At 43.4% G+C, this 26,394-nt stretch overlaps 11 protein-coding genes across 11 annotated transcripts; 5 read left to right on the top strand and 6 right to left on the bottom strand.

The window, feature by feature from the left end:
- Positions 1-460: 460 nt before the first annotated feature.
- BDB00DRAFT_789353 (carbamoyl-phosphate synthase L chain, ATP binding domain-containing protein) lies at positions 461-2,543 on the top strand (the record flags this gene model as incomplete). The annotated part of the gene is made up of 3 exons (XM_053120870.1): positions 461-660; positions 764-1,694; positions 1,761-2,543. 3 exons carry the CDS (start codon positions 461-463, stop codon positions 2,541-2,543), a joined length of 1,914 nt encoding a protein of 637 aa, XP_052977965.1.
- Positions 2,544-3,477: 934 nt separating this feature from the next.
- Positions 3,478-5,756, top strand: BDB00DRAFT_831760 (Low temperature viability protein-domain-containing protein). The gene is made up of 5 exons (XM_053124153.1): positions 3,478-3,665; positions 3,752-3,822; positions 3,893-4,378; positions 4,456-4,612; positions 4,707-5,756. The coding sequence occupies exons 1-5, from the start codon at positions 3,525-3,527 to the stop codon at positions 5,418-5,420; spliced, it is 1,569 nt and encodes a 522-aa protein (XP_052977964.1). The 5' UTR covers positions 3,478-3,524; the 3' UTR covers positions 5,421-5,756.
- A 410-nt stretch (positions 5,757-6,166) lies between these two features.
- BDB00DRAFT_831758 (uncharacterized protein) lies at positions 6,167-7,660 on the top strand. Its single transcript, XM_053124152.1, has 2 exons — positions 6,167-6,782; positions 6,855-7,660. The coding sequence occupies exons 1-2, from the start codon at positions 6,194-6,196 to the stop codon at positions 7,577-7,579; spliced, it is 1,314 nt and encodes a 437-aa protein (XP_052977963.1). The 5' UTR covers positions 6,167-6,193; the 3' UTR covers positions 7,580-7,660.
- Positions 7,661-9,151: 1,491 nt separating this feature from the next.
- On the bottom strand, positions 9,152-10,534 carry BDB00DRAFT_831755 (retrieval of early ER protein Rer1). Its single transcript, XM_053124151.1, has 5 exons — positions 10,431-10,534; positions 10,194-10,315; positions 10,093-10,103; positions 9,798-9,963; positions 9,152-9,692 (listed from the first exon to the last, which is right to left on the bottom strand). Exons 1-5 carry the CDS (start codon positions 10,494-10,496, stop codon positions 9,479-9,481), a joined length of 579 nt encoding a protein of 192 aa, XP_052977962.1. The 5' UTR covers positions 10,497-10,534; the 3' UTR covers positions 9,152-9,478.
- Positions 10,535-11,088: 554 nt separating this feature from the next.
- BDB00DRAFT_831751 (peptidase C14, caspase domain-containing protein) lies at positions 11,089-13,691 on the bottom strand. The gene is made up of 11 exons (XM_053124150.1): positions 13,561-13,691; positions 13,073-13,450; positions 12,900-12,965; positions 12,675-12,733; positions 12,492-12,604; positions 12,402-12,403; positions 12,371-12,372; positions 12,199-12,300; positions 11,727-12,081; positions 11,586-11,621; positions 11,089-11,504 (listed from the first exon to the last, which is right to left on the bottom strand). The coding sequence occupies exons 2-11, from the start codon at positions 13,191-13,193 to the stop codon at positions 11,365-11,367; spliced, it is 996 nt and encodes a 331-aa protein (XP_052977961.1). The 5' UTR covers positions 13,194-13,450; positions 13,561-13,691; the 3' UTR covers positions 11,089-11,364.
- BDB00DRAFT_477237 (uncharacterized protein) lies at positions 13,465-13,862 on the bottom strand. The gene has a single exon (XM_053117533.1). It carries the CDS (start codon positions 13,716-13,718, stop codon positions 13,509-13,511), a length of 210 nt encoding a protein of 69 aa, XP_052977960.1. The 5' UTR covers positions 13,719-13,862; the 3' UTR covers positions 13,465-13,508.
- On the bottom strand, positions 13,692-16,122 carry BDB00DRAFT_831744 (uncharacterized protein). The gene is made up of 7 exons (XM_053124149.1): positions 15,988-16,122; positions 15,861-15,875; positions 15,715-15,759; positions 15,479-15,653; positions 15,213-15,342; positions 14,295-15,105; positions 13,692-14,211 (listed from the first exon to the last, which is right to left on the bottom strand). Exons 1-7 carry the CDS (start codon positions 16,078-16,080, stop codon positions 14,008-14,010), a joined length of 1,473 nt encoding a protein of 490 aa, XP_052977959.1. The 5' UTR covers positions 16,081-16,122; the 3' UTR covers positions 13,692-14,007.
- A 593-nt stretch (positions 16,123-16,715) lies between these two features.
- BDB00DRAFT_977928 (WD40-repeat-containing domain protein) lies at positions 16,716-19,051 on the top strand. The gene is made up of 8 exons (XM_053129945.1): positions 16,716-16,779; positions 16,910-17,120; positions 17,206-17,410; positions 17,496-17,683; positions 17,787-17,930; positions 18,038-18,133; positions 18,220-18,474; positions 18,571-19,051. Exons 1-8 carry the CDS (start codon positions 16,754-16,756, stop codon positions 18,994-18,996), a joined length of 1,551 nt encoding a protein of 516 aa, XP_052977958.1. The 5' UTR covers positions 16,716-16,753; the 3' UTR covers positions 18,997-19,051.
- A 163-nt stretch (positions 19,052-19,214) lies between these two features.
- Positions 19,215-23,098, top strand: BDB00DRAFT_476456 (uncharacterized protein). The gene is made up of 14 exons (XM_053117531.1): positions 19,215-19,302; positions 19,369-19,438; positions 19,529-19,580; positions 19,678-19,721; positions 19,815-19,851; positions 19,935-20,372; positions 20,475-20,552; positions 20,631-21,400; positions 21,515-21,562; positions 21,647-21,769; positions 21,863-22,090; positions 22,171-22,263; positions 22,330-22,561; positions 22,697-23,098. The coding sequence occupies exons 1-14, from the start codon at positions 19,293-19,295 to the stop codon at positions 22,871-22,873; spliced, it is 2,400 nt and encodes a 799-aa protein (XP_052977957.1). The 5' UTR covers positions 19,215-19,292; the 3' UTR covers positions 22,874-23,098.
- Positions 23,099-23,345: 247 nt separating this feature from the next.
- Positions 23,346-24,231, bottom strand: BDB00DRAFT_883730 (short-chain dehydrogenase/reductase SDR; the record flags this gene model as incomplete). The annotated part of the gene is made up of 2 exons (XM_053128262.1): positions 23,346-24,094; positions 24,171-24,231. 2 exons carry the CDS (start codon positions 24,229-24,231, stop codon positions 23,346-23,348), a joined length of 810 nt encoding a protein of 269 aa, XP_052977956.1.
- Positions 24,232-24,470: 239 nt separating this feature from the next.
- BDB00DRAFT_831731 (uncharacterized protein) lies at positions 24,471-25,641 on the bottom strand. Its single transcript, XM_053124148.1, has 3 exons — positions 25,176-25,641; positions 24,931-25,033; positions 24,471-24,668 (listed from the first exon to the last, which is right to left on the bottom strand). Exons 1-3 carry the CDS (start codon positions 25,266-25,268, stop codon positions 24,562-24,564), a joined length of 303 nt encoding a protein of 100 aa, XP_052977955.1. The 5' UTR covers positions 25,269-25,641; the 3' UTR covers positions 24,471-24,561.
- Between the last annotated feature and the right edge of the window lie 753 nt (positions 25,642-26,394).

Here is a 26,394-nt window from a genome sequence, read left to right as displayed (position 1 = left end):
CAGCAGCGCCAGCAAGGTGAGTAGCACTTTTGCTCTCCTTAACGATACCTCTTACGCTAAAAACAATGGTGATGCTTTGACAACGACAAACTAAAAGCCCACCAAACTAACACCGCTCTTTCATGCGCTGTTTTGCATTAGGATACCACTGCTCTTCTTTGCGTTCCCGTACCGATTCGGTAGGGCAATTGGCTTACTAAACATTGTATTTTCTCGGTGTAGACGATATCTCACGTACTTCTTTTTTCTCTTCAACGCAAATCTTTACCCATACTTTTTTCTCATGACAAGTATTTATTTTTCGGGTTCGAAAGAGGTTCATAACCGATGTCAGCCTTAGCGTGGGGATAGTGCTGAGTAAGAGAAAATCAATCTCTACTTTTTTAACGCTCGGCTTTGTCAACGTGTTGGTTTCTTTTTCCCAGCAATTTCCTCTTTTACTTGTTAATTACTTTCATACATGACCAAGCTGCTTGTTGCAAACCGAGGCGAAATCGCCATCCGTGCACTGACCGCTGCCGCCGAGTTGGGCTTGCAGACTGTGGCAGTGTATTCCGATGAACATGATAAGAGCCACTGCGGCTTTGCAGACCAAGTTGTCAAATTAAAGAGTCCTGGCGCTTTCTTGGATCCACAGCAGATCATTGATGCCGCAAAAAGGTGCATTTTTCTAAAACAAGGTTACTTTTTGGACATGGTATCCTAGCTGTTGCCATTGACCCATTTTACTGACAACCGCCCCTCCCCCCACTTAATTATACAGTGCACAGGCCAACGCTGTTCACCCAGGTTACGGGTTCTTGTCCGAGTCGGTGGAACTTGCCGAACAATGCAAACAAGCCAATATCCTCTTTGTAGGCCCTTCGTCCTCCTGTATTGCTGCTGTAGGCGATAAGGTGTCTGCCCGCCAAGTGGCCAAGCAAGCCAATGTGCCTGTCATTCCTGGCACTGAGGAATCCATTTCCGATCCAGCTCAAGTCCATGCCTTTGCTCAAGAGTACGGTTACCCAGTCATGCTAAAGGCACGCGATGGCGGCGGTGGCCGTGGTATTCGCATGGTGCATTCACAGCAAGAGGTGGCCGACGCACTGCAACGATGCATTTCCGAATCGCCTTCGAAACAAGTATTTGTGGAAAAGGCCATTATAGGCGCCAAGCATATTGAAGTCCAAATCTTGGGCGATCGACATGGCAACCTGATTCACTTACTCGAACGCGATTGCTCGGCTCAGCGTCGGTATCAAAAAATCATTGAAGTCGCACCATGTCCTTCGCTTTCGAATGAATTGCGCGCACAGATCCACAGCTCCGCTGCTCGTCTCGGCAAGCATATTCGCTATGATTCAGTTGGCACCGTTGAGTTTCTTGTCCAGGCCGACCAAAACGCATTCTATTTCCTCGAAGTCAACCCACGTATCCAGGTTGAGCATACCATCACTGAGCAAATCACAAACGTTGACCTGGTCCAGAGTCAGATCCGCGTTGCATTGGGCGAAAGGTTGGATCAACTTGGATTGTCTCAGGCCAGTATTCCTTTGAATCCTTCATTAGTGGCTATCCAAGCGCGTGTGGTTGCAGAAAATCCACGAAATAACAACATGTTGTCGGTTGGCAAGGTCACCGGTGCCCACTTTCCTCAGGGCCACGGCATCCGTGTTGATACGTGGGTCACTCCAGGCTGTGTAGTTCTTCCGGTAAAACAAATGGTATATCACTTCACACTCGTATGTACGCATTAACTTTCATTGCATTTGTTTTAGACCTTCGACTCGCTACTAGCCAAGGTCATCGTCACGGGACAATCCTTTCCCGACGCTGTATCCAAAGTGAAACTCGCTTTACAACGCACTGACATTACTGGCGTCGAAACGAACCTCGACTTTTTATCAGCACTCGTGTCAAGTAACGAAATGGCTAACAATGTGATGAAGGCAATCCACATCAAAACACTTGAAGAACAAATGGACGTTTTGCTCGACGCTAGCACTGTATTCACCCGCGAACGTCAATCGCGCAAGTCCGCTGCCAACGCCGCTGATGGAAAGGACAGCAAGCTGGTGGCCGTTGCACCAACTTCTGTGACATTCCGTCCAGGCGACGCATTCAATATCGAAGTAGGCGATGCAAAAGACAAGGCAGGAACGTTGCAAGCACATACGCTTCAGATAGATTCCATCTCTACCAACAATTTCCCCGAAGAGTTTGTTGCTGAGGTACAAACATCACTTACTAGCCAACCTATTGCTATATCCGTTGGGCGTAAATCTGCACTCGGCTCCAAGCTGCGAAGAAAGGCGTCACCACGAAATGCAGCAGAAATTGCCACACCTATCACTGGCATGGTCGTTGAAGTCAACGTCGAGGAAGGAGATCAGGTGGAAGTGGGACAACAAGTGTTTGTCATGAGTGCCATGAAGATGGAAACGGTGGTCAAGGCAACACTAGCCGGTCGTGTGCAGGGAATCTATGCCAAAGCAAACGATCTTGTAGAAGCTGGCGATCTTGTCTTGGAAACTTCCGAGACAAAGGAGAGCAAGCTGTAAAGAAGAAAAAACAACAAGAAAGATAGAGATTACACGCTCGTATAATATATCCAGGATAAATACATATAACATCGAAATACGATCTGATATAGATGATAATGGTTCACAGAACATTTCTTGGCACTGACATTGCTATGAGGTTTATAACGAAACAAGTGCATCAAAAAGCACTAGAAAAGAATGGGGAAAGAAGGAATGGAGAGCAAAATTTGATGAGGCCAGGAATACATTTCACTTGCATTACTTGGCTGAACTGATGGTGTTCGGGGCAAGAGTCGATAACGCCTCAATGTTTTCACTGCACCGAGTGGTATTTGGTGCATTGAGTTCCGGAAACCCTGGACAAGAAATCATCCTTTGGCCAAAGAAGAGCAGGCGAATCATTATAGTGAATATCTTGATCTTGGCGCTTCTCAGTAGGATGACCAATCCGAAAACCAGTAAGCGAGAAGAACTTTGCGATTAGTTGGACTAGGGTTGCTGCTTGAACATGAAGGGGGTGATTAGGCTGTGCTGAGATACCGCAGTAGGTTCCAGTTGATGGGGTTTGGCTTTTTATACTACTCCGTTATCCATTCTACCTTTGGGCTCTGTCAACAATACACGTGCACAGTCGTGACTACCATAGCAAGCAGATGGATACCGCTGTGACACTATGTTGGTCTTTGCTAGCTGCTTTTTCTATATTTCTGCATGACCCATATAACATTATTTTTGTCGAGAGACTTCTTTAGACTAGCATGCCTGATATGCATAATAGATATCTTTTTAAACCGTCTCTATTCCTAATACTACAGTTGACGGGACACATTCATGCCTGAAGCAAAGCAAAGGGCGAATAGCTTTGATTTGTCAAAGTAGCACAAACTTTCCGAATATGGAACATAAGTCCGATTGTTAAAAAAAATCTTTTTTCGGTTTCGCCTGTTTGCTTGACACACACTTCGACTCCCCAACTCACACCTATAACATAACACAGCCATGGGTCGCAAACCGTTTATCGATCGAAAGGAAGCGAAACATTACCATGTTGTTCACCGTTCACAGAGAGATCCTCTCATTAACGACACCGAGGCTTCGGATCGAGTTTTGAAGGAAGTCATTCCGTCTAACCTTGCAAAGGTAACAAAACGATTTCACCCATGAGAATAGAGTAACAGTAAGACAGGCAATGTTGCTAATAATGCACGAATGTATATTGACTCCAGCATAAAACACAAGCTGAAATTGACAATGTCAAAAAAAAGCCAGAGAAAATGGACCAAGACGAAATTGACAGGTACAGTTAGAAGTTTATCTGAAGAAGAAATAAGCAAATGATATTTATCCATATCCAACACACAACCTAGACGTGTTGGTCAGGCAGCCATGCAGGGCATTTATTTTGAAGATACAGCCGATTACGATTATACACAGCATTTAAGAGCGATCGGATCAACCACGGAAGCAGTGTTTCTGGAAGCACCAAAGAAAGAAGAAAAGCCCAAAAAGTCCTCCTCAGCATTGGAATTTAAAGACGACGGCGACGACGACAAAGATCGCAAACTTGTAGAGCTTCCAGCTGGCGTATTGCCATCTGATATTGAAATGAATGTTGGTGTGATGAATCAAACCACGGGTCTGGAAGGAGGATTGCAACCGGATATGGATCCACGTCTCCGTGAAATCATGGAAGCTTTGGAAGATGAAGAATACGTCGAAGATGGTCTCAACGAGGATTTCTTTGACGAATTGGATGCTGAAGGTGCTCCATACGTGCACGAAGAAGACGAAGAAGAAGATTACGAAGAGGAACTGGAGGACGGCAATTACAATTGGGAAGCTGCATTCAGAAAGTGAGTTCGAACATGGTGTATATTCGATATGACTTGGTATAAGGATGGAATTGAAGTTAATCTATTGGAATTGATAGTTTCCAACGTGGCAAACAACGACGTGGATCCGATTCAGATTTTAGCGATGACGACGATGTATTAGAACGACAGACAAAAAATACCGGCTTCTCAGTATCATCGTCTGTTATGCATCGTAATGCACAGCTTTCATTGCTAGACGATCGTTTCGATAAGGTAATTTGAAAAGACGATTTGGAGTGGAGCAACGGACAAACCGCTAAGACGAATTGCTTCGTTTACGTTAACTTGCGGTCAAATATATGAACAGATTGAAGAAGAATACCTGCGAGAGGAAGACGAGGATGAGTACTACGAACAAGAAGGACAAGCACTCGAAGAACGAGCAGATTTCGAAAGCATTCTGGATGATTTTCTGGACAAGTATGAGATTGTCGGCAAGAAGATGCAGCCCAAGCTTGATGGCGAAACTGGAGGGGCAAAGCTGGATACCATTCGTGAAGCTTTACTAGCAACGAAGCTGTCGGATAACGAGGATGATGACGATAACGAGAGCGTAGCAACAGTCACTACACGAACACAGCAGCGCAGTAGCAAGGACAAGAAGGAGTCAGAGTTTGTCGATCTTTTTGAGCGACCGACCCAACGGAGGGACACCTGGGATTGCCAGTCGATGCTGTCAACATATACCAATCTAGAAAACCATCCGCAGATGATTGCAGACCGAGGTCCACGGAAGAAGATTACAATCAACCCCAAGACGGGTATGCCCGTCCTGGTTGAAGCACCTAGAAAGAAGAAGGTGCAGGAGGAAGGGGAGCAAGAGAGCGATAGCGAAGATGAAGAAGACGACGAAGATGAGGACGAAGAGGAGCGCATCAATAAGGGAGTACGGCGATCAAAGGCAGAAAGCAAGGAAGAGAAGAAAGCCAGAAAGGCAGCTGTCAAAGAAGCCAAAAAGGTAAAATTGAGGAACAGCGGAGCACTCTCCGGGGCGTGGTCAGAAGTCATTGCAATCGGCTGACAGAATAAAAATTCCGTATTTAGAATCGAAGAGAGACGAAGAAATCGACAAAACAGGCATTCAAGGACGAAGAGGGCCGGCAGCGAAGGACGATGCAGCAACAACGCAAAAGCAAAGGTGTCACACACATTGCATAGACACTTACCCGACCGCTTCTACATGTGTGTGTGTATGCCAAAAGCTACACCATCAGCATAATTCATTAATAATCAATCATCCTTGTAATAATAAAATGTCTTCCATCATGTCACTTACAGAAAGGCACGGGCGCCCTCTTTGGAGCTGAGCTTTGTTTTTGCGCGGAGAGAAGATGTGATGGTTTTCATTTCATAAGCAGTTAAATCGGCGCACCTGCCGGTTCCCGTTATTCGCCATTCGGCGTCCGAAAGTGCGTAATTGAGATTGGCCCTTCAACTTTGGTGTTATACAGATTTCTAAAACAGGGGTCTTCTTCCCAACACCCAAAAGAAATTCCAATTAGCAGGGATGATGCTCGATGATGAACAAGAGGTCTCGTTCTCTCGGATCAGAGGTGACGAAAAGGGAAAGAAGCTGCACAGCAGCGGCAGTGGTAGCAGCACCTCTGCTCACATGCAGACACGCGTGGTGGTGTGCGTTCGTTCGGTTAAACTACGCGGGCCGATGGGAAAGGATGGTTGCACCAAAAAATTGTTTCGGTAAAACAATTGCTTGAACGAAAAAGATATATAACCAAACCCCTTCCACTCCCGACCCGATTAGAAAAAGGTTTTCTTCCTCTTTTCCCTCTTACGATGGCCGCAACGCATAACACCACCACCAGCAATACCTCCACCTCCACCTCCATCTCCATCATTGACCAATTACGGGTGCTGTTGCCACGGAAATGGTCGCTACGCACCCTCAGCTACGGTGCCATGGCATTCCTGCTGACACTCGACTTCTTTATCATACGCTCGCCCTCTCTGCTCGTACGGTTGGCATTAGCAGTACTGCTCATCTCCTCGACAATGATACCCTACATCCGCCGCTTTACTGTCCCAGCAATGCCTATTTTCACCTGGCTCATCACCTTTTACGCTAACCAATTCATCTCTACCGACTATCGCCCGGGTCATATCTTTGTCAACATCCTGCCCAGTCTTGAGCGCATTCTCTATGGTGCTAACCTGTCCGAGATCATATCAAAGCATCAACACCCCATCCTGGACGTACTTGCCTGGCTTCCTTACGGCGTCATTCATTTCTCTTTGCCCTTCATCTTTGCGCTGGCATTGTTCGTATTCGGTCCTCCCAAGTCACTGCAGGTGTTTGGCAAAGCATTTGGATGGATGAACGTATGCGGTGTTCTCACTCAGCTGATGTTTCCGAATGCATCGCCATGTAAGCATTAATTGGAATGGGTGGTGTTTAGAATGGTCCATGTATAACTGATATCATTGTTGTGCCGTACAGGGTACGAGGTGAGCTATGGTTCAGCACCTGCTGACTACACGATTCCTGGTGAAGCCGGTGGTCTTGCCCGAATTGACAAGATTCTTCACCTCAATCTCTATGGTTCGTCGTTCGGCGCATCGCCTTTGGTGTTTGGTGCCTTTCCTTCGCTTCATTCAGGCTCTGCGACGATCGAGATGGCATTTTTGGTGTATCTGTGCCCACGAGCGTGGCCAATCGCTATCGCGTACACCATGTGGATGTGGTGGTCCACCATGTACTTGACACATCACTATCTCGTTGACTTGGTGGGTGGTTCGATCTATGCATTCTGCACTTTCTTCATCGCACGGCGTTATCTTCCTGTCGTTCGATCGGATTGCCGTACGCGTCTCGATTACTTGGGTATTCGTGAGATCAGCCTCCGTAGCTTCATCCAGAGTATCGAATTCCACGCCAACTACGGTCATCTTGCCAACAAATATGAGGCAGAAGAAGACGCTGACTATGAAAAGCTTATGCATGAAACTGTTGATATGGATGGTATGCCACAAGATGTACTCGTCTTGATGGAGCCTGAGGAGAAGATGGCACTGCGTCTACGTCGCCTTGATGCCAGCATGGATGAAGAGGAGAATGTGGGTTTGTCGTACTCGGGGTCATCATCACCTGCAGAACCTGCGTCTCCTACTACGCCCCATACACCCTTGACGTTTCCTCAGTTCCCGCTTCATTCAAAATCTTAATTACCCTTTGCATTACTTACTATCACCGTATTACTACCATTACTACTACTGCTTACTATACTACTACTACTACTACTACTACTACATGTCCCCACATCTCATTTTACTTACTACATACTTAATCCATTAATTTCCCTTAATCATTCTACGCAATGCTTTGTTTATTTGTATATTTAGCCGTTCCCCTTTCCTCCTGTCATCCTTTCTATTTGTTTTCACATTGCATGGTTTTGGAAGTTTGCTTTCACATTGTACTACCTCTATCATCTTCTACAGCTTCTTTATCACCAATATCTTGTTTTTACATATTCGTTTTGCTTTCCTACTATTTACAATTCTTTACTCTTATTATAATACATGAACCTCGTTTAAACAACAGTATAGCATGTTTTTTATTTTGACTTTTGTCATCTGAGCTGTTCAATGGTTTAACCTGAATATTTTACCGGAGTAGAGTGATACCGTAGTACAGAAAAACGTTTCAATCTCAGGGCGATGATGTTGTGCTGCATCCAACTGAGTAAACCGCGACCGCCTGATGTCTGACACGCCCACACGCCCTTACTTTTTTTTTCCAATCGTCACGAGCAACCCGGGTCATCGCAGTTTGTTTTCTACCCAAGGTACTCTTATTGGCCATTTTTTGTTTGGTCAACGACAACACAAAGTGTCTAGCTGTAGCTGACGGCAACACCTAGTAAAAATCACAAAGTTCACATGTTTAAACTTTTCGTTTTCTTGAGCAAACAGGACCACATGACCTTCCAAAGGCGACAAGAAATGTATCCGTATAGGTCAACAAGAACTAATGCAGGACGCCCTGCTTTTGCGCCCTGCCGCGGTCAGCTCTATATGTAACGGTGATTGTATGTACTGTTTAGTACATCATCCGATCTCACGTAGTACATGATATATGTTACGCCAGACGAGATCAGTATGGTAATTATATTGCGTGTGTGATATGTTGAGATGATGCAACTCGACATGCATTTTTATTTTGGATAAGCATTATCCTGGCGCAAGTTCTTTAAAATCTTTATTTTTATTTACTGTCGAAATTCATGACCAACAACCGTTTCTATCCGAGAACCTTCAAGAACAAAACAAAGAAGTAAGATGGTGAGAAAACACCCTATCGGGCACTTATTCCTTGTACTCGCAAAAAGAAAATGTATTCCTCAATTGACGGAGAAGGTGCCGAGCTGAAAATCAAAGACAACGAATAAATTGGATATAGAGATTCCATGCGGGTACGTGACAGAAAAATATGTAAGAGATGTCCTGCGTTATGAATGCTTTTTATATTGACTGTGACCCGATGACAGGAACACTTTGTATTGTACGCGGCGCTTAGTGATATTTGTGGTAAGTTTTAAGTGATCGAAGTCAGTCAGGCGAGCTCAGCGTCTGAATATGTAATAACCAGCTATCGCATAAATTATGCATTGCAAAAATGTATTCCGCGTGTTGCCTGGCTGATCCACCTAATAGGTAGCAGTTTTTTTTATGTCTTCACTTGGTAATCAGACCAGTGATAATACAAATGCCCGTCTCATGATGCGTCCCATATTGATGAACGCTACAAGTGGCCCAATATGCTCGAACTTATTATATATCCCCCCCCTCTCTCTCTCTCTCTCTTCCCTTTCCTCCCATCTTGTCGTCCATGAAATGACAGCATATTCAACAACCGTATATGATCCCGGAGACAATAACCTATAGAAGCATTTCAAATCCACAAGCTAAAAGAAAATATATTACGATGCGGCCACGTCTATATAACCGCTAAAAGTACAAAAAAGCCATATACAACCCTTTCAGTATTATTTTTTTATATAAGATTTCTCTGGTTATCATCAAGCAGACAGAAGACGACAACGTCGGCGACTACAAAGCAAATCACCTGCTTCGACTGGTGCCAGGACCATAATTCTTCTTTCCCCAGTCAAAAGGAATATACTTGTATTTGATCATATGCTTGATTTGTCGCCGCATCGTGATTGCAAATAGAATGCAAAAGTAGATCAAGAGGATGGGCCAGAACACAGGAATATCAAATACGCTGAAAAAGCTGCAGAAAATGGCAATCACCGTAGCTCTCGTTGCAGAGTACCTGAAAGAAATATGGAGATAAGCAATGGATTCAGAATTTCCACTTCATCCTTCCCACCCCCCCCCAAAATGAAAACGTGCGTGCGGTAGTCTGTATATGACTTACCAAAACTTGAATTCTGGCAATCTTCGAATGAAAGGCTTGAACTCTTCATCTGCCTTTGTTGGTAAAGAAGGGCCTTCTTCCATCTCAGTTTCCTGCGTATCCAACTCCAACGACGGGTCGAATTTGGGCGTCAAAAATGCCAGGAACAAGTTAAGCAAGTAGATACCTATACATTATATGGATTTCCCACACAACAAAAGAAAAGCGCATTCCAGTATTAGTTTCTCTTTCTGTTTTTCATATCCCCTTCCCTCTCATAGTTTGTGGATTAGTCTTGTAATGACGAAGCTCATACCCAAAGCATAGCTAACAAGGAAAACGTAAAATTCAGTGTGAGACTGCCACGTGTTCCAACCAACAAAAACGATCATAAAAGTGAAAGAAGCTACTACTTACGTGATAATGTACCATCCTTGTACGATCAAAATGCGAAGCATAAAAAGTAACAACGCTACACCAAAACCAATCCAGCGATAATGTACAAACGGTGTGGTATCATCTAGTATTCGTTGCCAGCGCTATTATAGGAAGAAACCATCAAGGTGTAATTAGACCATGCTGTTTCTTTCAACTATCCTTTTAAACATAGTTTCGATTTTTATATCGTCTTGACCTCAGAAAACCGATACTTACTCTTTCTAAAGCTGCCTTTTGGGCAAGAAATGCGTTTGCGGATTCCTCTGCATTTATATCTTCCATAATGAGGTTTGGTTTGTGTAAAAGGGTACGTGAGAAGGGACAAAGAGCGGATTTTAAACCATAAGTAGAACTTTAGTCTCGCTTGAAATGTAATGTCAGCTCTCTCTGCTTGGCATTCCAGTATCTTCTTTTAATAGTGACACATTGATTGGTTATCGATAGTACTTGCGCGCAAAGAAGATCGGTCGATGGCATCATTAAGAACCTCCTCAATGCTCGATTAGAGTTTCGTCGATAAGAGTTTCCATGGTAGCTTATAGTTTATCATCAGTAACCATGAAGACAACAATGAAACTTTGTATAAATAAATCCAGGATGTTGTTGTGCTTATTGATGTAAAGGCGCATTTTAATATTAGATGGAATATCTTTCGAACTCTAATCGTTCTTTAGAGCTTGAAAATGTTACGAAACAGTGGCATTTTACCCGTAGTATTGTTCTGCTTCGTACATCTGAGTTGTTTTAGCGCTAACTTAAGCTCTACAAGTCCCGGTACAGGTCAGCGTCAGTCAACTGAAACCATTTGAGGCCTTGAGTTCCTGAATTGTTACATTTCTCTCTTTAAATCTTGAATTTTGCGATCCAAGTTATGACGCTTCCAAAAAAATGATGCACAACTGATCATCAAAAACAAATACTGGATACAGAGAAGTATCATCTATGTACTCCATATCCAAAAGAGATCAAAACTGTTGAGTAGGCAAATTTACAAAAAAAATGGAGAGGGATTATACTACGATATAACCAGAGAGTTGGGATGATCGCCTAATTTTAGACAGATAACACATAATAAACATACTCTTTCTCTACCTCTCATCAAAACCATAGCAATTTCCGTCATCCTCGTTTTTAATTATTGAACCACATATTAACAGGTGAACGTCAAGTTTACATCGATTGGATGAGAAGAGCTAAGCTGAGGTCGCTGTGAATACTTGTCGCGCAAAATGTCGCGGACACTGTTTAAAAGCTCTTGATACGATTGATGTGGGTTTTCTCGCAACGTTGCTATAATAGTAATATTAGTAATCCAGCAGAAAACGACGTTTATTAGTAAATAACGAGGCAGTATCATGTTTGATAACTTACTGGTAAATGCATACGACATAGCACCGGTTGCTTTACCTGGACGACATGCTTTGTCAGTTGTTGTGATATTATCAAGCGGCATCCATCAACAGCAATAATCTATCCGACTCCATCCCCCTCTATCTCTCCCATTCGTTTTACCTGCTTCACTGGCATCTGCAGAGGTTTGGTCATCCTTACAGCCAGAGAACATGATAACGTCAGCAGCCGAGCTGTTGTTTTCTCTGTTCTCTTCTTCCGTGTCGCGGGAGCTTATGATCTGCTTGCCAAGCGACATCAACGATGAAAGTGCACCATCTCTATCACCCATAGCGTATGCCAATCCAGCTTCCAACAATCCAGAGCCTGCATCTTTAAACACATTCTGTTCCTTGATTGTTCCCTTGGTCGAATAGGTGTATGGTAAATCTAATGCTGTGCCTGAGTGACAACTGTCATAGATTGCAGTTAATCTGCATCCCTCGGGCAAAGGTTTGACCATCAAGTCATGCATATCCTATGTCCAGTAAGATAATACATTGCTTTAATTTTTTTCCTTGATCTTATACGACCAACAACTATATCATCCTTTCCCGCTGAACAGAATATCTAAAAGAGTGAGACAGCCACTTACATCGTCAATGATTTGTCCGGAAGTGCCTTCGTATTGATCGTGGTCAAGAGGATATATTGTTTCATCGTAACCATCGTTCTCGTCGCCTGACTCGTCTTTAACCTAGTTGTTCATTTCAAAATACCTTATAAGCATTGTTCCTTTTCTCCTCTCCTATCCCCGTTCCTTTTACAACTTAATCCGCCTTACATAACCACCGTGACCACTGAAGTGGAAAAAGAACCTATTGCACCGAAAGTCGTTATTTTATCTGATTTTAAAAAGTTGGAAAAGGCGGAGTGGGAGATACTTACGAATCGTTTTCTTGTGCATCGTTCACTAGCCACTGCATAGCTGCAATGATATTGGCACGAGTAGGGAGCATCTTTGGATCTTGCTGGTCATCGGTAAGGACTACCATATCCTCCTACAAAAACACATTGTTTATATTAATCTTATAGTTCTTCTATTTACTAATTTTAGCTTCTCAAACTCACCGGTTTAAATCCATATAGTGTGGTCAAGAAATCCTTAATGTTATGGACATCGTTGATACCTAATTGGTGTGTTTGCTTAATATAGAAGTATTATCATGCGAGTCTTATTCTTTTTTGCTATACTTACAACCTGAAAAAAATCGAGAGGATAATTAAAGAGGTATTAGACAAGTGTTGTCAGTAAACGCTGCTGTTCCTCATAAGGCACGTTCTTTTATGACTTACCGCTAAGCTCGGCCTCTGTTCCGAAATAATTAATACCAATCAGCAGCGCCCGCTTGCGTCCATGGCCTTATATTCCCAGATCATACGAAAAAAAAACTCCATGAGTGCTTCCTCCGGCTTATTGATACATGCAACAAACGCACAGCAATATTCATGAAAAAGATGAAACTTACAGTCAGACAACTTATAATGGGCAGGTGCGGCATTAGGCTTCACTTTTAAAAAGAACTGGCTATTGTCGTGCTGCTCGGTAAAGGTATTTTCATCCTCATCATCGTCCTGTGCTCTTGCCATGCCTCCGCCGTAATGTTCTAATATGTAATGTGTGTAACCAAAACTGGGCCGGGTCGCGCCAAGCCCTTTACACTCCACACACGCACTCTCTCTCCTTTTTCGAATATTTACTTACCTGATGGATACGAAGACTGGGGTACGGGTGGTGGGTATTCCTGAGGCTGTCCATAGCCATCTGGTGCGCCGTAACCATAGCCACCGTCAGCGGGAGGAGGGGGTGGTGGGTATCCGCCATAGCCACCATCAGGTTCCCCATACTGTTGTGTATATGCAAAATGTAATTTGTGTTCCTGCGTCAGCTCTATGACGTGTAGCTTATTTTTTTTTTGTATCTATTTGCATGTTGTTCAAAAGTAGGACAATGTACCCCATGGCCGCCGTATTGCGGTGGAGGATAGCCAGGAGGTGGGCCATCTGCCGGTGGTGGAGGAGGGTATCCAGATTGGTGATAATATCCGTCGGACATGCTGATAAAAATAAGAAATAAACGGAAGGAGGAAAAACGGATACCATGCATCGTGGCATCCGAGGCCTTTAAAATGCATTTTCCCAAGTCACAGAACGTAGAACAGTAAGAGCTTAAATGATCGCCTGCAGCTTCTTGTACTACCATCTGCCACGCATCTTGCGTCATGCACAAAGCATCTTTTCCGGTTACTTCGTCAATTTCCCTTTGAAACATGCAAACTTTCTTTTTTATTGATCAGACACTAATGCAACCAGTTTCATATGGTGTGTACTGCAGCAAAACTAATGTTTTTCAGTTGCTGTTGGATTTTTTTCATATAAATGCCTGATAGCAATTCCTTTTCCATTAGCCGTAGATGTTTTCGTTGAAAATAGCATCGTTGTCGCTGTCCGTACCAAAGACATCAGCAGAATCAAAAAGCAATTCAGCAGTACTGTCGGCACAGCAAGTGGCCATGCCCCCAAACATCTTTTCGTCAAACAGGGGCGTCGTGCCGCAGTGAGCACAGAATCCATCCCTGCGCATCTGAAGCAAGTCCGTGTCAATATCCTACATAATGATCCAAGAATAGCTAAGAAAAACCACTTCTTTGCAAGTACTATGCGTGTACTATTATTATCCAAACCGCTTACATCATCCAAAGTGTCGTCGATCATGCTTCGCTCGATCACAATGTCATTGGACCCATTCATCGTGGAAGACGCATCAGAGTGAGAAGCGCGATAGCGACCACACAGCGAGCCATTTTCAGTAGAACGTTCAAACTGGAATGGTGCGTCGTTCGATAAGCGCAAAGGACCAAGAATACTTGCCAATTGATCGACTTTGTCGGACGACAGGGCTGTAAGCTTGTCTGGAAAATCCACTTTAAACTGCACCATAAGATCACCATTCTGCTTGCCCGTGGCGGCAAGGAACCGCATGCCTTCACCAGGAATTCGCTTAATCGTGCCTGGTTGGATGATTCTGCTAGCTGGATGCGATACCTTGATCTTGCGGCCGTCCAAATGCTCAAACAGCACACGGTCAAAACCCAGTAATGCCTCTGTCAAGGAGATGGATACACGAGCCATGATGGTCGAACCGCCTATCCAAGACAACTGAGGATGATGACGCAGGTGCACCAAGACAATCAAGTCGCTCAAGACGGTTCGCTCGCCAAGCGTTTCATGGCCTCGCTTAGGAATGCGCAACTTGCCATGGATAGGACCGCCCATAGGTATTTTGGCCTGGACAGTCGCTTGAGCTTCGACGTATCTGTCGCCTTGACACTTGTCACACTTTATGAATTCACCAGCGCGACCTGATCCCGAGCATAGTCTGCAGCATACATCAACAACACTGTAGGTGTAGCCACGCTTCTTTTTCTTTCGACGAGTAGTGTTGACTTTGCCTCTGCCTTGACAGTTGCTGCATTGCACTTGGGTCGGCTTTTTGCCACGTCTGCTAAGCATTGTATGTTTATGTAAGCAAGCAAAGTATGGAATCCCTTTTTAGGTGTTTTATAAGTAAGGTCGATCGACAAAGAGAATGAGAGAGCAATACTGTACCCGTGACATTGCTGACATATGACCATGCGTACATATTTAATGGTCAGTTCCCGTCCAAGATAAATTTCTTCAAGCGAAACAGTTTGGTGTACATATAGATTCAAGCCAATGTCAGCATCCCTGCACGATTCTAAATCCGTCATACAAAAACGAAGATTGATGTGAGATTACTATGCCCAGCAGTGAACAATCACGACCGAAGTGATAACAAGAAACCAGCAAGATATTAGAAAAAGCTGTTCTATAACGAGGACCATACTACATACTCTCAAAACGACGTCTCTCTGATTGACGGCTGACAGACTCAGCAATTATTTCAGCAAAGGCATCAACGTAGTTTGTCACCTGAGCGCGATACATGTGGTCATCATCAATGTCGAGGAACTGCGCACGGCGTTCAGGATCGACCAAGATGTGATAAGCACTTGAGATTTCAATAAACTTGACTTTATGTCAGCGCTCGCATATTGGCAGTAGTTTTCCATATTATTTATATACACACCATGGCCTGTCCGTTGGGGTTTTTGTCTGGATGATATCTTCGAGCCTATGTAATTAGAATAGCTTATGTACTGGTAAGCTTCACTGTGATGCTCAATTAAGCAAGAAAGCAGAACAACAAAGATTGTGAGAACAGAATAATCGTACCAGCTTCAAGTATGCCTGTCAGAACATAGAATAAAGAATTAATGCTCGTAATAATGTCCCTTTCGACAGTATAACCTATATGCACAAGAAAGTAACAGGCGTATCATTTTGCTGTGATTGTACTCACATTTCGAACTTCAAGCGCTGTGGTGCCAGTATATAAACCAAGGGTACTGTAAAGCTTGGTTAGCTTGAGATTGTTGGAGCTCATGCTGACCATTTGCTGTAACTTGAAGAAGTGGAAAGTGAAAGAGAGAGCAAGTAATCATTTTTTCATTGCCCATCCTATCGCCATCAGGTTTTGATTTTTCTGTCCAGATCTGGAAGGTACATAATGCGGTTTCACTTCTCTCACTGATTGATTACTGTATATACAGCTGTCACGCCATTCATTCATGGGTGCTGTACACACACATGATTGAGAACAGCAAGCTCTTAAGCTTTTGTGATTAAGTACATAGTAGTTAGTAACTGCTACTACTAATCGACAAAGTCCTTGTCTTGCGAAAACCAAGATGCCATGCATTTGATGTATTTATCAGACAAAAATATCCCAAAAAGCACAGTTAATGCAAAAGAAAAGAAGCCATGGCTCTTTAATTGCTTCGGCATGAAGGGCATCATACATATGCTTATATATTTGCCTCCCGTCATCATTACGTAGTGACAACTCAACCGTACGTGGACAGTAGGTTTATTGATAATTTTTCTAGATACAAGGTGATGCTACAGATTTGATTATATTGTACAGAAAGTAGATTAGATAATCCTATGCTTCATGGTGATCATTCCTATACATACTATACAACTTCTCCAGGAACAAAAACTCCCGCAATGTAATTGACAGAAAGAAGGCCCTTTACTCTCGTTTTGATTTTTATGCACCGACCACCATGTCAGTTGAAGTGGAATCCGAAGAGTAAGCTTAAATCAACAATCCCTTCCCTCTCTTGGAACACAAGCGCAACATTCTTCTCTCTTGTCATTTCTTCTGCGCTGATCTGTCTTCATTGCCATAATGGCTAACGCGATCTTGCTGCATCATATAGTGTGATTAGACTTATTCTCCAGTTCTTGAAGGAAAACAATTTACAACATTCACTCGAGACTTTACAAGAAGAAACGTCGGTTTCAATCAATACTATTGAGAATCGGGAAACGTTCATTCAAGACATTACGGAAGGAAAATGGGATACCGTGCTCAAAGATATCATTCATTTAAACATTGCGCCTCGCAAGTTGATCGATCTATATGAACAGGTGTGTGTATTTCAAGTGTGGCGCGTGTAAATTAACGAGATAATGGTATAAGGCAAAGAAGACACGGCTAAAAACATCATGATAGGTCGTAATTGAACTATGCGAACTACGCGAACTTGGAGGTGCAAGGACTTTATTGCGACAAACTGAACCGATGCATATCATGAAACAACGACAACCGGAACGGTATTTGCGGTTGGAGCACTTACTATCACGGTCTTATTTCGATGCAAAGGAAATTTATTCGGATGGATTAACCAAGGAAAAGCGTCGACAGATTATTGCACAAGGTTTGTTCTTTTCTTGCTTAAAAGTGTTAATGATTCCAGATGATGCTCTATGTGTGTATATTAACATGGCTGTGTTGTTCTTTAGCTTTGTCTACCGAGGTTACTGTAGTCCCACCTTCGCGTTTAAAAACCTTACTAGGCGAATGTGCAACATGGCAACAGCACCAAGGCATATTACCCACAGATGCGAAAATCGACTTCTTCCGAGACGCAGCAGCAACGCAGAAGGCGGAAAATGACAGCCCTGCTTTCAATTTGTATAGTACTATCAAGGTACAATTCAACTGCTTTTTCGTTTTCTTCCTACTAATCGTCTATCGCGAGCATTATGAGTATGACTTTGTGTAACTTTATGTTGACTTTTTAATAACTTTAGTTTCCTGGATCAAAAACATACGCTGAATGTGCAGCATTCTCTCCAAATGGTCAATATCTGGTCACTGGATCAGTGGATGGCTTCATTGAAATCTGGAATCACGTGACCGGAAAGCTACGAAAAGATTTGAAATATCAGGCTGATGTAGGCTCCACTCTCTCAATACGAATTCACCACTAATCTACCAGCAATCTAGTATAGAAAGATAGAAAACATACTAAAGTACCTCATGTCAAAATCTTGCATTGTAGGAAAACTTAATGGCGATGGATAATTCAGTGATCTGCTTGGCATTTAGCAGGAATAGCGAGTTGCTTGTCTCTGGATCCACGGATGGTAAAATTGCAGTAAGTAATACATGAACAGGTGGAAACATTTGTATATCAACGAAAAGACATCGAGAGGCTGATTCTTCAAGGATCACCCATATTAGGTCTGGAAAGTGCAATCCGGTATCTGTCAACGACGGTTTTCACCTGCACATAGTCAAGGTGTGACATCGGTTTCCTTCAACAAGGATGGCAGCCAGTTATTAAGTTCGAGCTACGACCAAACCGTCAAGATCCACGATCTACGGTCTGGAAAAATGCAGAAAGAATTTCGAGGTCATAAATCATTTGTCAATGGTGCGCTTTATTCAAATGACTATTCCAAAGTTTTGAGCGGTTCAAGCGATGGATCTATCAAGGTAATGAAAAACTTTCCAATAGTTCTATGAGGTTTTTCGTTTTTTGGTCAAACTAACATAAAATGTCATTGTTTGATGGGTGTATATACGACCCAGATCTGGGATACCACTGATGCGTCATGCTTAGCCACGTTTCATCCAGCATTATCAAACCCAACAGCAGCCATCCAAAGCATGGTGACTGTGCCAAAAGCTGCAGACCAGTTTGCTGTATGCAGCAAAAGCAATGTCATGCATATAGTATCAGCACAAGGGAAAGCCCTTCAATCATTCATGTCATCCGGAAAATCAGATTATGTCTCTGTGGCCATGTCACCTCAAGGCCAGCTGATCTATGGCGTATCCGAAGACTCGACAGTGTCGTGCTTTGAGACAGGATCCGGAAAGCAAATCAAGATGGAGAAAATTGGTAATAACGAAGTAATCGGCATCGTCAGTCACCCATTTACAAACATATTGGCTGTGTACGATGATGGTGGTCATATTTTTTTGCATAAAGCAGCAGCAGCTGAAAAAGAATAAACGTTTAATAACGGTTTTCTAACAATGGGCTTATTACAGCATCAATAGAAGATCAACTGCATATACGTTATATAGATAGAAGCAAAGTTCAATTTATGAAGGGTAGAAGATAGCTGGTAGCTCCATCATATGCAATTGCATATGAGTATACCACTAGTTACAATGTCCTTAGTGAGAGCCCATATATAAATGGGCCGGTCGTGTTTGTTGTAGGTCGGCCATTGTAGCTTTATTTTATAGGGGGTTTTGCGCAGGACATATATATCTCCGCCTCCCTTTTCTTTGTGCATTTCGTCATGGTCCAACGTACGTAAAAATGAATCGCGTCTGTTCATGAGGAATTTCGACATAAACATTGAATATTACGAATAGCAAACAATCGAGTGTACCCTATCGTATGGATTTCTCGAGAGAAGTACGAGGGACTCAAGAATCAATTGAAGTAGGTAGTAGCTGAGTCAGGCTTCTGCATACATTTATACACAACACGCGCGGCGCTTCGTTGCTAATTTCAGGTCTCGTCTATCAATAGTAAGCTTGCCGATTCTACCAACACAGACATCACTTTCGAAGTAGAAGAACAAGTGAGTAGAAAAAACGAGAGAAAGAGACAGAGAGAGGGAGAGAAGGATTGTTAAAGCTATACTGATCAGTTCACGATTTGGAAACTTCAATACATAGTTTTTTGAAGTAAAAGGACGTTCGACAAAAAGCACAGAAACAGTGTAAGTTTGAGTACTTGACATGTCACGCTATTTCGTATCTCAGAACATCTGTTGTGCAGTAAAAGCTGATTATTTCATGTGGGTTATATACAGCACGAATCTTATTGTCGAAAAATTGATATCGCACTTGGTAAGAAAGATAAAGCGGTAGTGAGTGTCTCTAAGAAGATTTTCCTTTTGTTGACACGCAACGTCTTCTTCTTTCTACTTTAGTATCGCGATATTGACCTGCTACATGATACTCAGCCAAATCTGGCAGATTATTTGGCCACATCCTCCACGATCTCTCGATCATTCTCTACTGATCAAAAGCGTCCAGCATCTCCAGCACCCAATCAAGATGACGACGATGACGACGATGATGGCGACGACAGCTATAGTGACGATTCAGAATATAGTTATTCTGATGACTCGTTGGACTATATGAGCTCGAAAAAGAACAAGACCAAGACTAAAAAGGCAAAAGAGGTCCAGAATAAAGCGATGCAGAAAAAAAAAGATGATAAACACGATACTTTTACATTTGCTCGAAACGTCAAGGACCCGTTGGATATTCTCTTCGGCCCACCTTTCGAAGCTATGGCGGCAGCTGATTATCTCTATGTCGTTGGCCAGTATACCGAAACTGAATGTAGTCTTGATAAGCAACGAGTAAGTGCTTTATGATAAGATATCAAAGACATTGATCTAAAGGAATATCCTAGAGTTGCACATGTAATCAGCGGTGTTGATGGCTTTTATTATTATGCATAGACCATCCAAATTTTTGGCTATGAAGATGCTAATGTACAATCCGCAATCGAAATGTTCAGATTTTTACAAACACTCTACGTATGTGGTATTTTATACATTGCTGGACTTTACTTTTGTAAATGCACTAACTCTCTCTATCTATACGTTCTCGTTCAGAAACGTATCCGACGACCAACCATTGTTGTACCATGTTTGCATTACCGCTCAGAAGCAGAGTATCAACTTTATTTTTGTGATCTACATCAATATGCGGACGAATCCTACGTAGCACTACCCAGAAACTTTCGAGGCCCTGCTTACATCCTGATACCTTCGTTCAAGGATCCCAAATCCGGTCGTTTCATGCGCCCACGAAGCCTTCAGGATTCATCACAAATTTTAAACTCTCCTGGCAAGCAGCAAAAGCCCTCGGAAAACTCGCCGTCAATCTATGACCAACTCGATGAACGCTTCGGTCGCGTTCAAATGTCATCACCTGTCATGTCACCATCAACTTCGTGGTCATCAGGCCAACTTACTGGACGTACAAACGCACCGCAAGGTCAAAATGTGTTGTGGGGCGAACAAAAGTATACTGTCAGCCCAAGCAATTCTTCAGGAAGAGGTCGTGGTCGTGGCCGCGGTGGCAATTCACCGGCTACCACACCAGCAGAACGTCCGAGATGGGGTGCACCGCCGCCTGGTTCCGTCACAAACGAAGATTTTCCTTCTCTTGGTGGTGGATCGCCTGGCCGTGGCGGAGGGCAGTCGCAGCAACAACGTGGCAGGGGATGGAACACAAACAACACTAATGGACGTGGCCGGCGAGTGATGCGTTTAACACCTCAGAAATCCTCAAGAGGCGGCAGCCCAAGTCCTCCAAAGAGCATGTTAGCTATGGCGAAAGAATACAACATGCACAATATTAGAGAGGGTCTAACAGAAGGGTAGGCGACAAAGATTAATTTGCTAGCTAGTGGTAGTAGCAGTAGTAACAGTAAAGGTGGTGAGAGTTTGTGAACATGGGCATCTAATCAATCAATTCATATGGATATATATAGTCTGGAAACTGCCCGGCAATTCCGCGGAGAAGTGACGTTAGTGGCAAAGTAAGTAGCAATATAGAAATGTACCATATGTTTACAACTTGACGCATCTTGCTCATAATACCTGACACCATCATCAAAACATAGACTTGGCAAAGTTCTATGGAGGGATATACCAGACAGCTTTGAAAAGTCCAAAATTTGGCCATACACCGAGATCAAGGATGTTTGTATGAAGGAGCACAAGATTCGGCCATGCTTCAATAATGTGTAAGTTCTGCATTTTAGCTAATGAAGTGGGTGTGGGGGGAGGAGTATCCAATATAACAATAGGACCTTGGCTTATATGTTTGGACTTAATAGCTCCATTACCAACCAGGATCTTGCTGCGAAAGTCTGGAGAGCAGTCGAACAACAGTGTGGTCAAGCACGACATTCAAGCTTCTTTGAAATCCATGTTAAAAGTCGTGCAAAGATGAACGAATCCTACAAACCGGCCGTCCTGTATACAGAAAGTTCCACAGGAAATTTCTTTAAAGTACATCTTCAACAGCATGTTCTGACTGAAGTCGATTGGGTTTCATTGGACGAGTAAGTACCAAGAGAGAGAGAGAGAGAGAGAGCTTGGATAGCTCAAGATTTCTAATTAGCACATTTTTATGATCATTCAGGAAATTTGACTTCCAGATGGCTTTGACAGTGAAAGAGGTTGGCAGAAAGGAAGTATCACCCTTCAAGCCTTTCATTCGACGAATTGCTCTTCGGTAAAGTGATATCCATATCATGTTCAAGTATCAACGGCATTAACCAACTCCTACACTTTTTGTTAGACCATCAGCAAATGGAAAGACCAACGACCTATCGTATCAAGACATTGGAAACGGCGGACTGCTCCAAGTTCAAAATGTCATCCATAAGCAAGTAGCAAAGTTTCGTGCAGCACCCAACGTTATTGTCCAGATGACGCGATCCGAGCTTCTCGACAAGGAACTCGAGTCCGCAGGCTCGGACGCGAAATACGTTGCGAGAATAGGATCGGGATCAGTCAGTTTCGACATTGAAGTAAGTTGCAAAGTAAAAGAGGGGGTGGTGGGAGTTGAGAGATTGGAGGGCTTATTGTTGTCTGTTTGTTTGTTGTCCATTATTTATTTGTAAATAATCGACTTTTCATATAACCCTCCTACTACTATTCAACAGTTCATCTATACTCCTTACGAGGAAATCTTCAAGGAGAACATTAACAAACCGATCTTCAAGGACGCAAACTGGACGGTAGACGATGTCTTTGGAAAAAACAATCAAACGTTTGGAAAGTTCATTGTGACGATTCTGCAAACCATGAACGTTGTTGACAGGGCATTAGAGAGAGAATAAAAAGGACGAACAAGCACAATGATGAGAAAAAGAGAAAAGATTGGATAGTATAGTATAGTATTCCATGAGAATCTTGTAATGTTGGCCTCTTTCTATCAGTGTTACCCAAAGATATATAACGACGGTTGTTGCACCGCCACCGGACCGAGGCAGAATACTCACGCTTCCCTCTCTGACAGGATTCTGGGTGCTGGACAGAGTCATGAGTCCACAACAACGAAAGTGTTACATAATGTGTGTATGAGACAACTGACTAGATGTTAAGTTTATTATTTTTGGATGCACAGGAAAAAAAAACAATGATAGTAAGCGGGGTATGTGGGGATGGAGTACTGCTAGGTAATAAGTGGAGGTCTGTGTATGTTTGTTTGGAGGGTGGGAAGTAGAGGGCGATGGTAGTAGTATAAGTGGGAGAGTTTTTGTTTTTAAGCACAAATGAACAATGGAGCGAGACGGAAAAACAACAGAAAAGCTACCAAGCAGTGTAGCCACCATCGACCACTATTTCTGTTCCAGTACAGAACGTAGAGGCATCTGAGGCAAGGAACACGATCACGCCTTTGAGTTCGTGAGGCGTTCCCAGTCGACCAGCGGGTGTCTGTGTCTCCCACGTCTGCCGCATCTTGACGCCTTCTTCGCCTTGCTGTGCCAAAATCGTGCGGTTCATTTCAGTGTCAAAGTAGCCAGGAGAGATAGCAGTGACACGGATGTTGTGGGGAGCCCATTCGCAAGCAAGCGACTTTGTCAGCTGCAGTACAGCAGCCTTGGTAGCATTGTACGGGGCATGTGGTTGTGGTCGGTTGGTGATATGGGCTGACATGGATGCGACAGTGATGATTGAGCCGGGACGGCCTGTCTGCATCATGTATTTGGCTGCTGCTTGTGCGCAGAAGAAGGTGCCACTGACATTCACGTCAAAGATCTTGCGAAAATCCTTGGCTGTGTACTCGACGGCAGGACATGTCTTGTTGATACCGGCGGCTGTGAGCAAAATATCGATGCCACCATGGTGCTCTGCGATCTGGTTAAAGACCATGGCCACGTCTTCCTCATTGGTCACGTCGCAGCCCCAACTGCTACCCTTGACCTTGCAATCAGACTCAATTTTGGCGATTGCTTCGGCGCCTGTCTCTGCCAACAGGTCGATGCACGCAACGTCAGCGCCGGATTCAGCAAGTGCACGCATCATTTCATAGCCAAGGCCTCGAGCACCTCCAGTTACTGTAGATAATCACGTATTAGTATGTATACAAATAGCGTGTTTGCGGAGCAAGCCCAGTAGGGACAGCAGACGTACCAATGGCAACTTTGCCTTGCAGCGACAGCAGCGAACGGACATCAGGTGAAGCAGAAGTCATTTGGGAATTAGTATGTATTATGGGTTACTTGTAATTGAGAGAGTATTGCGTGAGGAGGGGAAAGAAGAGAAAGCTGGATGGATAGCAAGGATGAAGAAGGAAACAACCCTTGATTTAAATAGCCAATCCACAACAGCAGGTGGTCACGCTTGGGTAAAAAAAAAATGCATCAAATGTTTTTAGCTTTTCAGGAAGTTCCGAAGAAGGCAACAAAGAAGTTCGGAAAAACATCTCATTGGCGAGGCGAAGAAACCACATAATGCACAGTTTTTTCTTCTTCTTTTTTTTTTTGATTTACAAAAATATATATAAAAAATAAAAATGTTGTATCTAGATGTCGTCGCCATCGTCGTCGCCTTCCTGGTGGCGGCGCATCCGCTGTTGCTTTTGCTGCTGTTTGCCATCGCTGTCGCTACGTGCTCTGCCGTGATGCGCTGCTATGGAAAGAATGAGCAACATGTTAGATGGTTTAGGAATACACAAAATGCTGGTCAGCTTGAGATAATTTGGGTCAATACCCCCACACTACGCTGCCATTGGTTTCTGCTTGTCACGTAAAACCGCTAACATCCCCCATTAAACGGATAAGATTCATGACATATCCGTGATTTTTGAACTCCCCGCTCCCCTTCCATTTCCCTCGCACTTGTCTCGATGTCCCCGCATGGAGCGCTGCTACTTGGTTGGCTGGCTACTTACGCTTGATGATCGCCTGAAGCTTCGGCACATGCTTCTGACAGAAGAGATGGCCGTCGTGGGACTGGAAATTGGTTATCGACAGCCGACATCCCTTTTCTGAGCACTGGAGAACACAAAGCATACATAATAGTAAAGCAAGCCGTAAATGCAGAATTTAGAATAAGACAATGCACACGAGGAACATGCGTGGTGGGATAGAATGTCCACTATGCCCAATGATGAGGGAAACTGCTATGCTATGCTACCTTGAAACATGTCTTGTGATATCGTCTGCCGTTGGCTTCGACCTTTTCGGTGACATAAACCGTTTTTGAGCAGATAGTGCAGTCGCTGGTCATTGTGGAGTGGCAAACTGGAACAAGTGAAGAAGAGAGGGTTTGTGAAGTGGTAGTGGTAATAATGATGCTGTCGCTGCTGCTGTTGTTGTTGTTGCTTCCCTTTAACTCTTTTAAAAGAGGAGTTGTCCGGAGAAGGCGGGGCTTTATATATATGATGTTTCTGGACAACTCCTTGTGGAAAAGCTGGACTAACAAACAGCAGCACCACACAGTCAGAAGAGAGCCCCTAACAATGCATATGTGATATTTAGCTTGGAACTCCTTCTTGGGAAAGCTCCCTTGAGGCGGCGAGAAGTTGTGTGTGTGTGTGTGTGTGTGTGAACAAGCGAGCGAGCGAGCGAGCGAGCGAACGAACGAGTTAGCCGCATGTGTATGTTGCTGTTGTGTGCGTATGTTTGTTATACGATTTGATTAGGACGCTTGACGGGGCTTTGCCAAGAAGATATCCACGAATTCATTTTGAGATTGCTTGAGAAAAAGAATTTACATTCCCCCCAGCCCTCCCTCTCTCCTACATCCCCCGTTTTCCCATATTATCCTTCCTCCTTGCTCATATGCTATAAAAGTATTATGTCTCACGTTTTCCTTTGTCGTATCTCCAATATGTGATTGATTATTTATTTGAATTGCTTGTGGTGATAATCCAATTATCGACATTATGTAACTCGTGCTTTTCTTTTCCTTTTTTTTGCAATTTTTTTTCCGAGAAAGAAGAACATTTCCCAGCTGATGTCGCTCGAGAGTTTCACCGTGATGTAATGTCTTCATACAGTGTATGCTATTGGATAACCGACCAAAGAAATCCCATGAATGTCTGTTGTGTAGTTTACTTGCTTTATACGAGTGATGATGACTGTTTATTTGTGTATGAGAATGTAAGTGTATATGTTTGTGTATGTGTGTGCGTGTGTATCTTGCGCATGCGTTATGGAAAAAGAAGCAATGTAAGAAAAGAAAGGAGGAGTCATTTTGCTTGCAAATGGAAACAGAAAAAATATATACGAACGGAGTGATTAAGGGTTGCTAGAAGAGGAGAAAGGGGAATAGAGGAGGTGGGGGGGGGATCATCACATCAACACCTACTACTGCTACTGCTACTGCTACTACTACTAATTAGCATGTGTGG

This window comes from Zychaea mexicana (assembly GCF_025766255.1).
Source record: "Zychaea mexicana strain RSA 1403 chromosome Unknown BDB00scaffold_55, whole genome shotgun sequence".
NCBI lineage: Eukaryota > Fungi > Mucoromycota > Mucoromycetes > Mucorales > Lichtheimiaceae > Zychaea > Zychaea mexicana.
Note: the sequence above shows the minus strand (reverse complement) of the source record. Positions and strands in the feature narration are given on the sequence as shown.

What these genes read in the sequence shown, in the direction of transcription:
- BDB00DRAFT_831755 (XM_053124151.1), bottom strand. Translation starts at nt 10,496, where the DNA reads ATGGAAGATATAAATGCAGAGGAATCCGCAAACGCATTTCTTGCCCAA. An exon ending in AAAAGGCAGCTTTAGAAAGA is followed by an intron (nt 10,316 to 10,430) that starts GTAAGTATCGGT and finishes TTCCTATAATAG; the next exon opens with CGCTGGCAACGAATACTAGA. An exon ending in TTGCCAGAATTCAAGTTTTG is followed by an intron (nt 9,693 to 9,797) that starts GTAAGTCATATA and finishes TATTTCTTTCAG; the next exon opens with GTACTCTGCAACGAGAGCTA.
- BDB00DRAFT_477237 (XM_053117533.1), bottom strand. Translation starts at nt 13,718, where the DNA reads ATGCCACGATGCATGGTATCCGTTTTTCCTCCTTCCGTTTATTTCTTA.
- BDB00DRAFT_831751 (XM_053124150.1), bottom strand. Translation starts at nt 13,193, where the DNA reads ATGGCAAGAGCACAGGACGATGATGAGGATGAAAATACCTTTACCGAG. An exon ending in CCATTATAAGTTGTCTGACT is followed by an intron (nt 12,966 to 13,072) that starts GTAAGTTTCATC and finishes TGGGAATATAAG; the next exon opens with GCCATGGACGCAAGCGGGCG. An exon ending in CACTATATGGATTTAAACCG is followed by an intron (nt 12,605 to 12,674) that starts GTGAGTTTGAGA and finishes GTGTTTTTGTAG; the next exon opens with GAGGATATGGTAGTCCTTAC.
- BDB00DRAFT_831731 (XM_053124148.1), bottom strand. Translation starts at nt 25,268, where the DNA reads ATGACCAGCGACTGCACTATCTGCTCAAAAACGGTTTATGTCACCGAA. An exon ending in ATCACAAGACATGTTTCAAG is followed by an intron (nt 25,034 to 25,175) that starts GTAGCATAGCAT and finishes TGTGTTCTCCAG; the next exon opens with TGCTCAGAAAAGGGATGTCG. An exon ending in GCTTCAGGCGATCATCAAGC is followed by an intron (nt 24,669 to 24,930) that starts GTAAGTAGCCAG and finishes TTCTTTCCATAG; the next exon opens with CAGCGCATCACGGCAGAGCA.
- BDB00DRAFT_831744 (XM_053124149.1), bottom strand. Translation starts at nt 16,080, where the DNA reads ATGGTCAGCATGAGCTCCAACAATCTCAAGCTAACCAAGCTTTACAGT. An exon ending in ACCCCAACGGACAGGCCATG is followed by an intron (nt 15,654 to 15,714) that starts GTGTGTATATAA and finishes CATAAAGTCAAG; the next exon opens with TTTATTGAAATCTCAAGTGC. An exon ending in TCGACGACACTTTGGATGAT is followed by an intron (nt 14,212 to 14,294) that starts GTAAGCGGTTTG and finishes ATCATTATGTAG; the next exon opens with GATATTGACACGGACTTGCT.
- BDB00DRAFT_831760 (XM_053124153.1), top strand. Translation starts at nt 3,525, where the DNA reads ATGGGTCGCAAACCGTTTATCGATCGAAAGGAAGCGAAACATTACCAT. An exon ending in GACCAAGACGAAATTGACAG is followed by an intron (nt 3,823 to 3,892) that starts GTACAGTTAGAA and finishes CACACAACCTAG; the next exon opens with ACGTGTTGGTCAGGCAGCCA. An exon ending in TGGGAAGCTGCATTCAGAAA is followed by an intron (nt 4,379 to 4,455) that starts GTGAGTTCGAAC and finishes TGGAATTGATAG; the next exon opens with TTTCCAACGTGGCAAACAAC.
- BDB00DRAFT_831758 (XM_053124152.1), top strand. Translation starts at nt 6,194, where the DNA reads ATGGCCGCAACGCATAACACCACCACCAGCAATACCTCCACCTCCACC. An exon ending in GTTTCCGAATGCATCGCCAT is followed by an intron (nt 6,783 to 6,854) that starts GTAAGCATTAAT and finishes TGTGCCGTACAG; the next exon opens with GGTACGAGGTGAGCTATGGT.
- BDB00DRAFT_977928 (XM_053129945.1), top strand. Translation starts at nt 16,754, where the DNA reads ATGTCAGTTGAAGTGGAATCCGAAGA. An exon ending in ATTTGTATAGTACTATCAAG is followed by an intron (nt 17,684 to 17,786) that starts GTACAATTCAAC and finishes TAATAACTTTAG; the next exon opens with TTTCCTGGATCAAAAACATA. An exon ending in CCACGGATGGTAAAATTGCA is followed by an intron (nt 18,134 to 18,219) that starts GTAAGTAATACA and finishes CACCCATATTAG; the next exon opens with GTCTGGAAAGTGCAATCCGG.
- BDB00DRAFT_476456 (XM_053117531.1), top strand. An exon ending in CTTTCGAAGTAGAAGAACAA is followed by an intron (nt 19,581 to 19,677) that starts GTGAGTAGAAAA and finishes TTCAATACATAG; the next exon opens with TTTTTTGAAGTAAAAGGACG. An exon ending in GTAGTCTTGATAAGCAACGA is followed by an intron (nt 20,373 to 20,474) that starts GTAAGTGCTTTA and finishes TATTATGCATAG; the next exon opens with ACCATCCAAATTTTTGGCTA.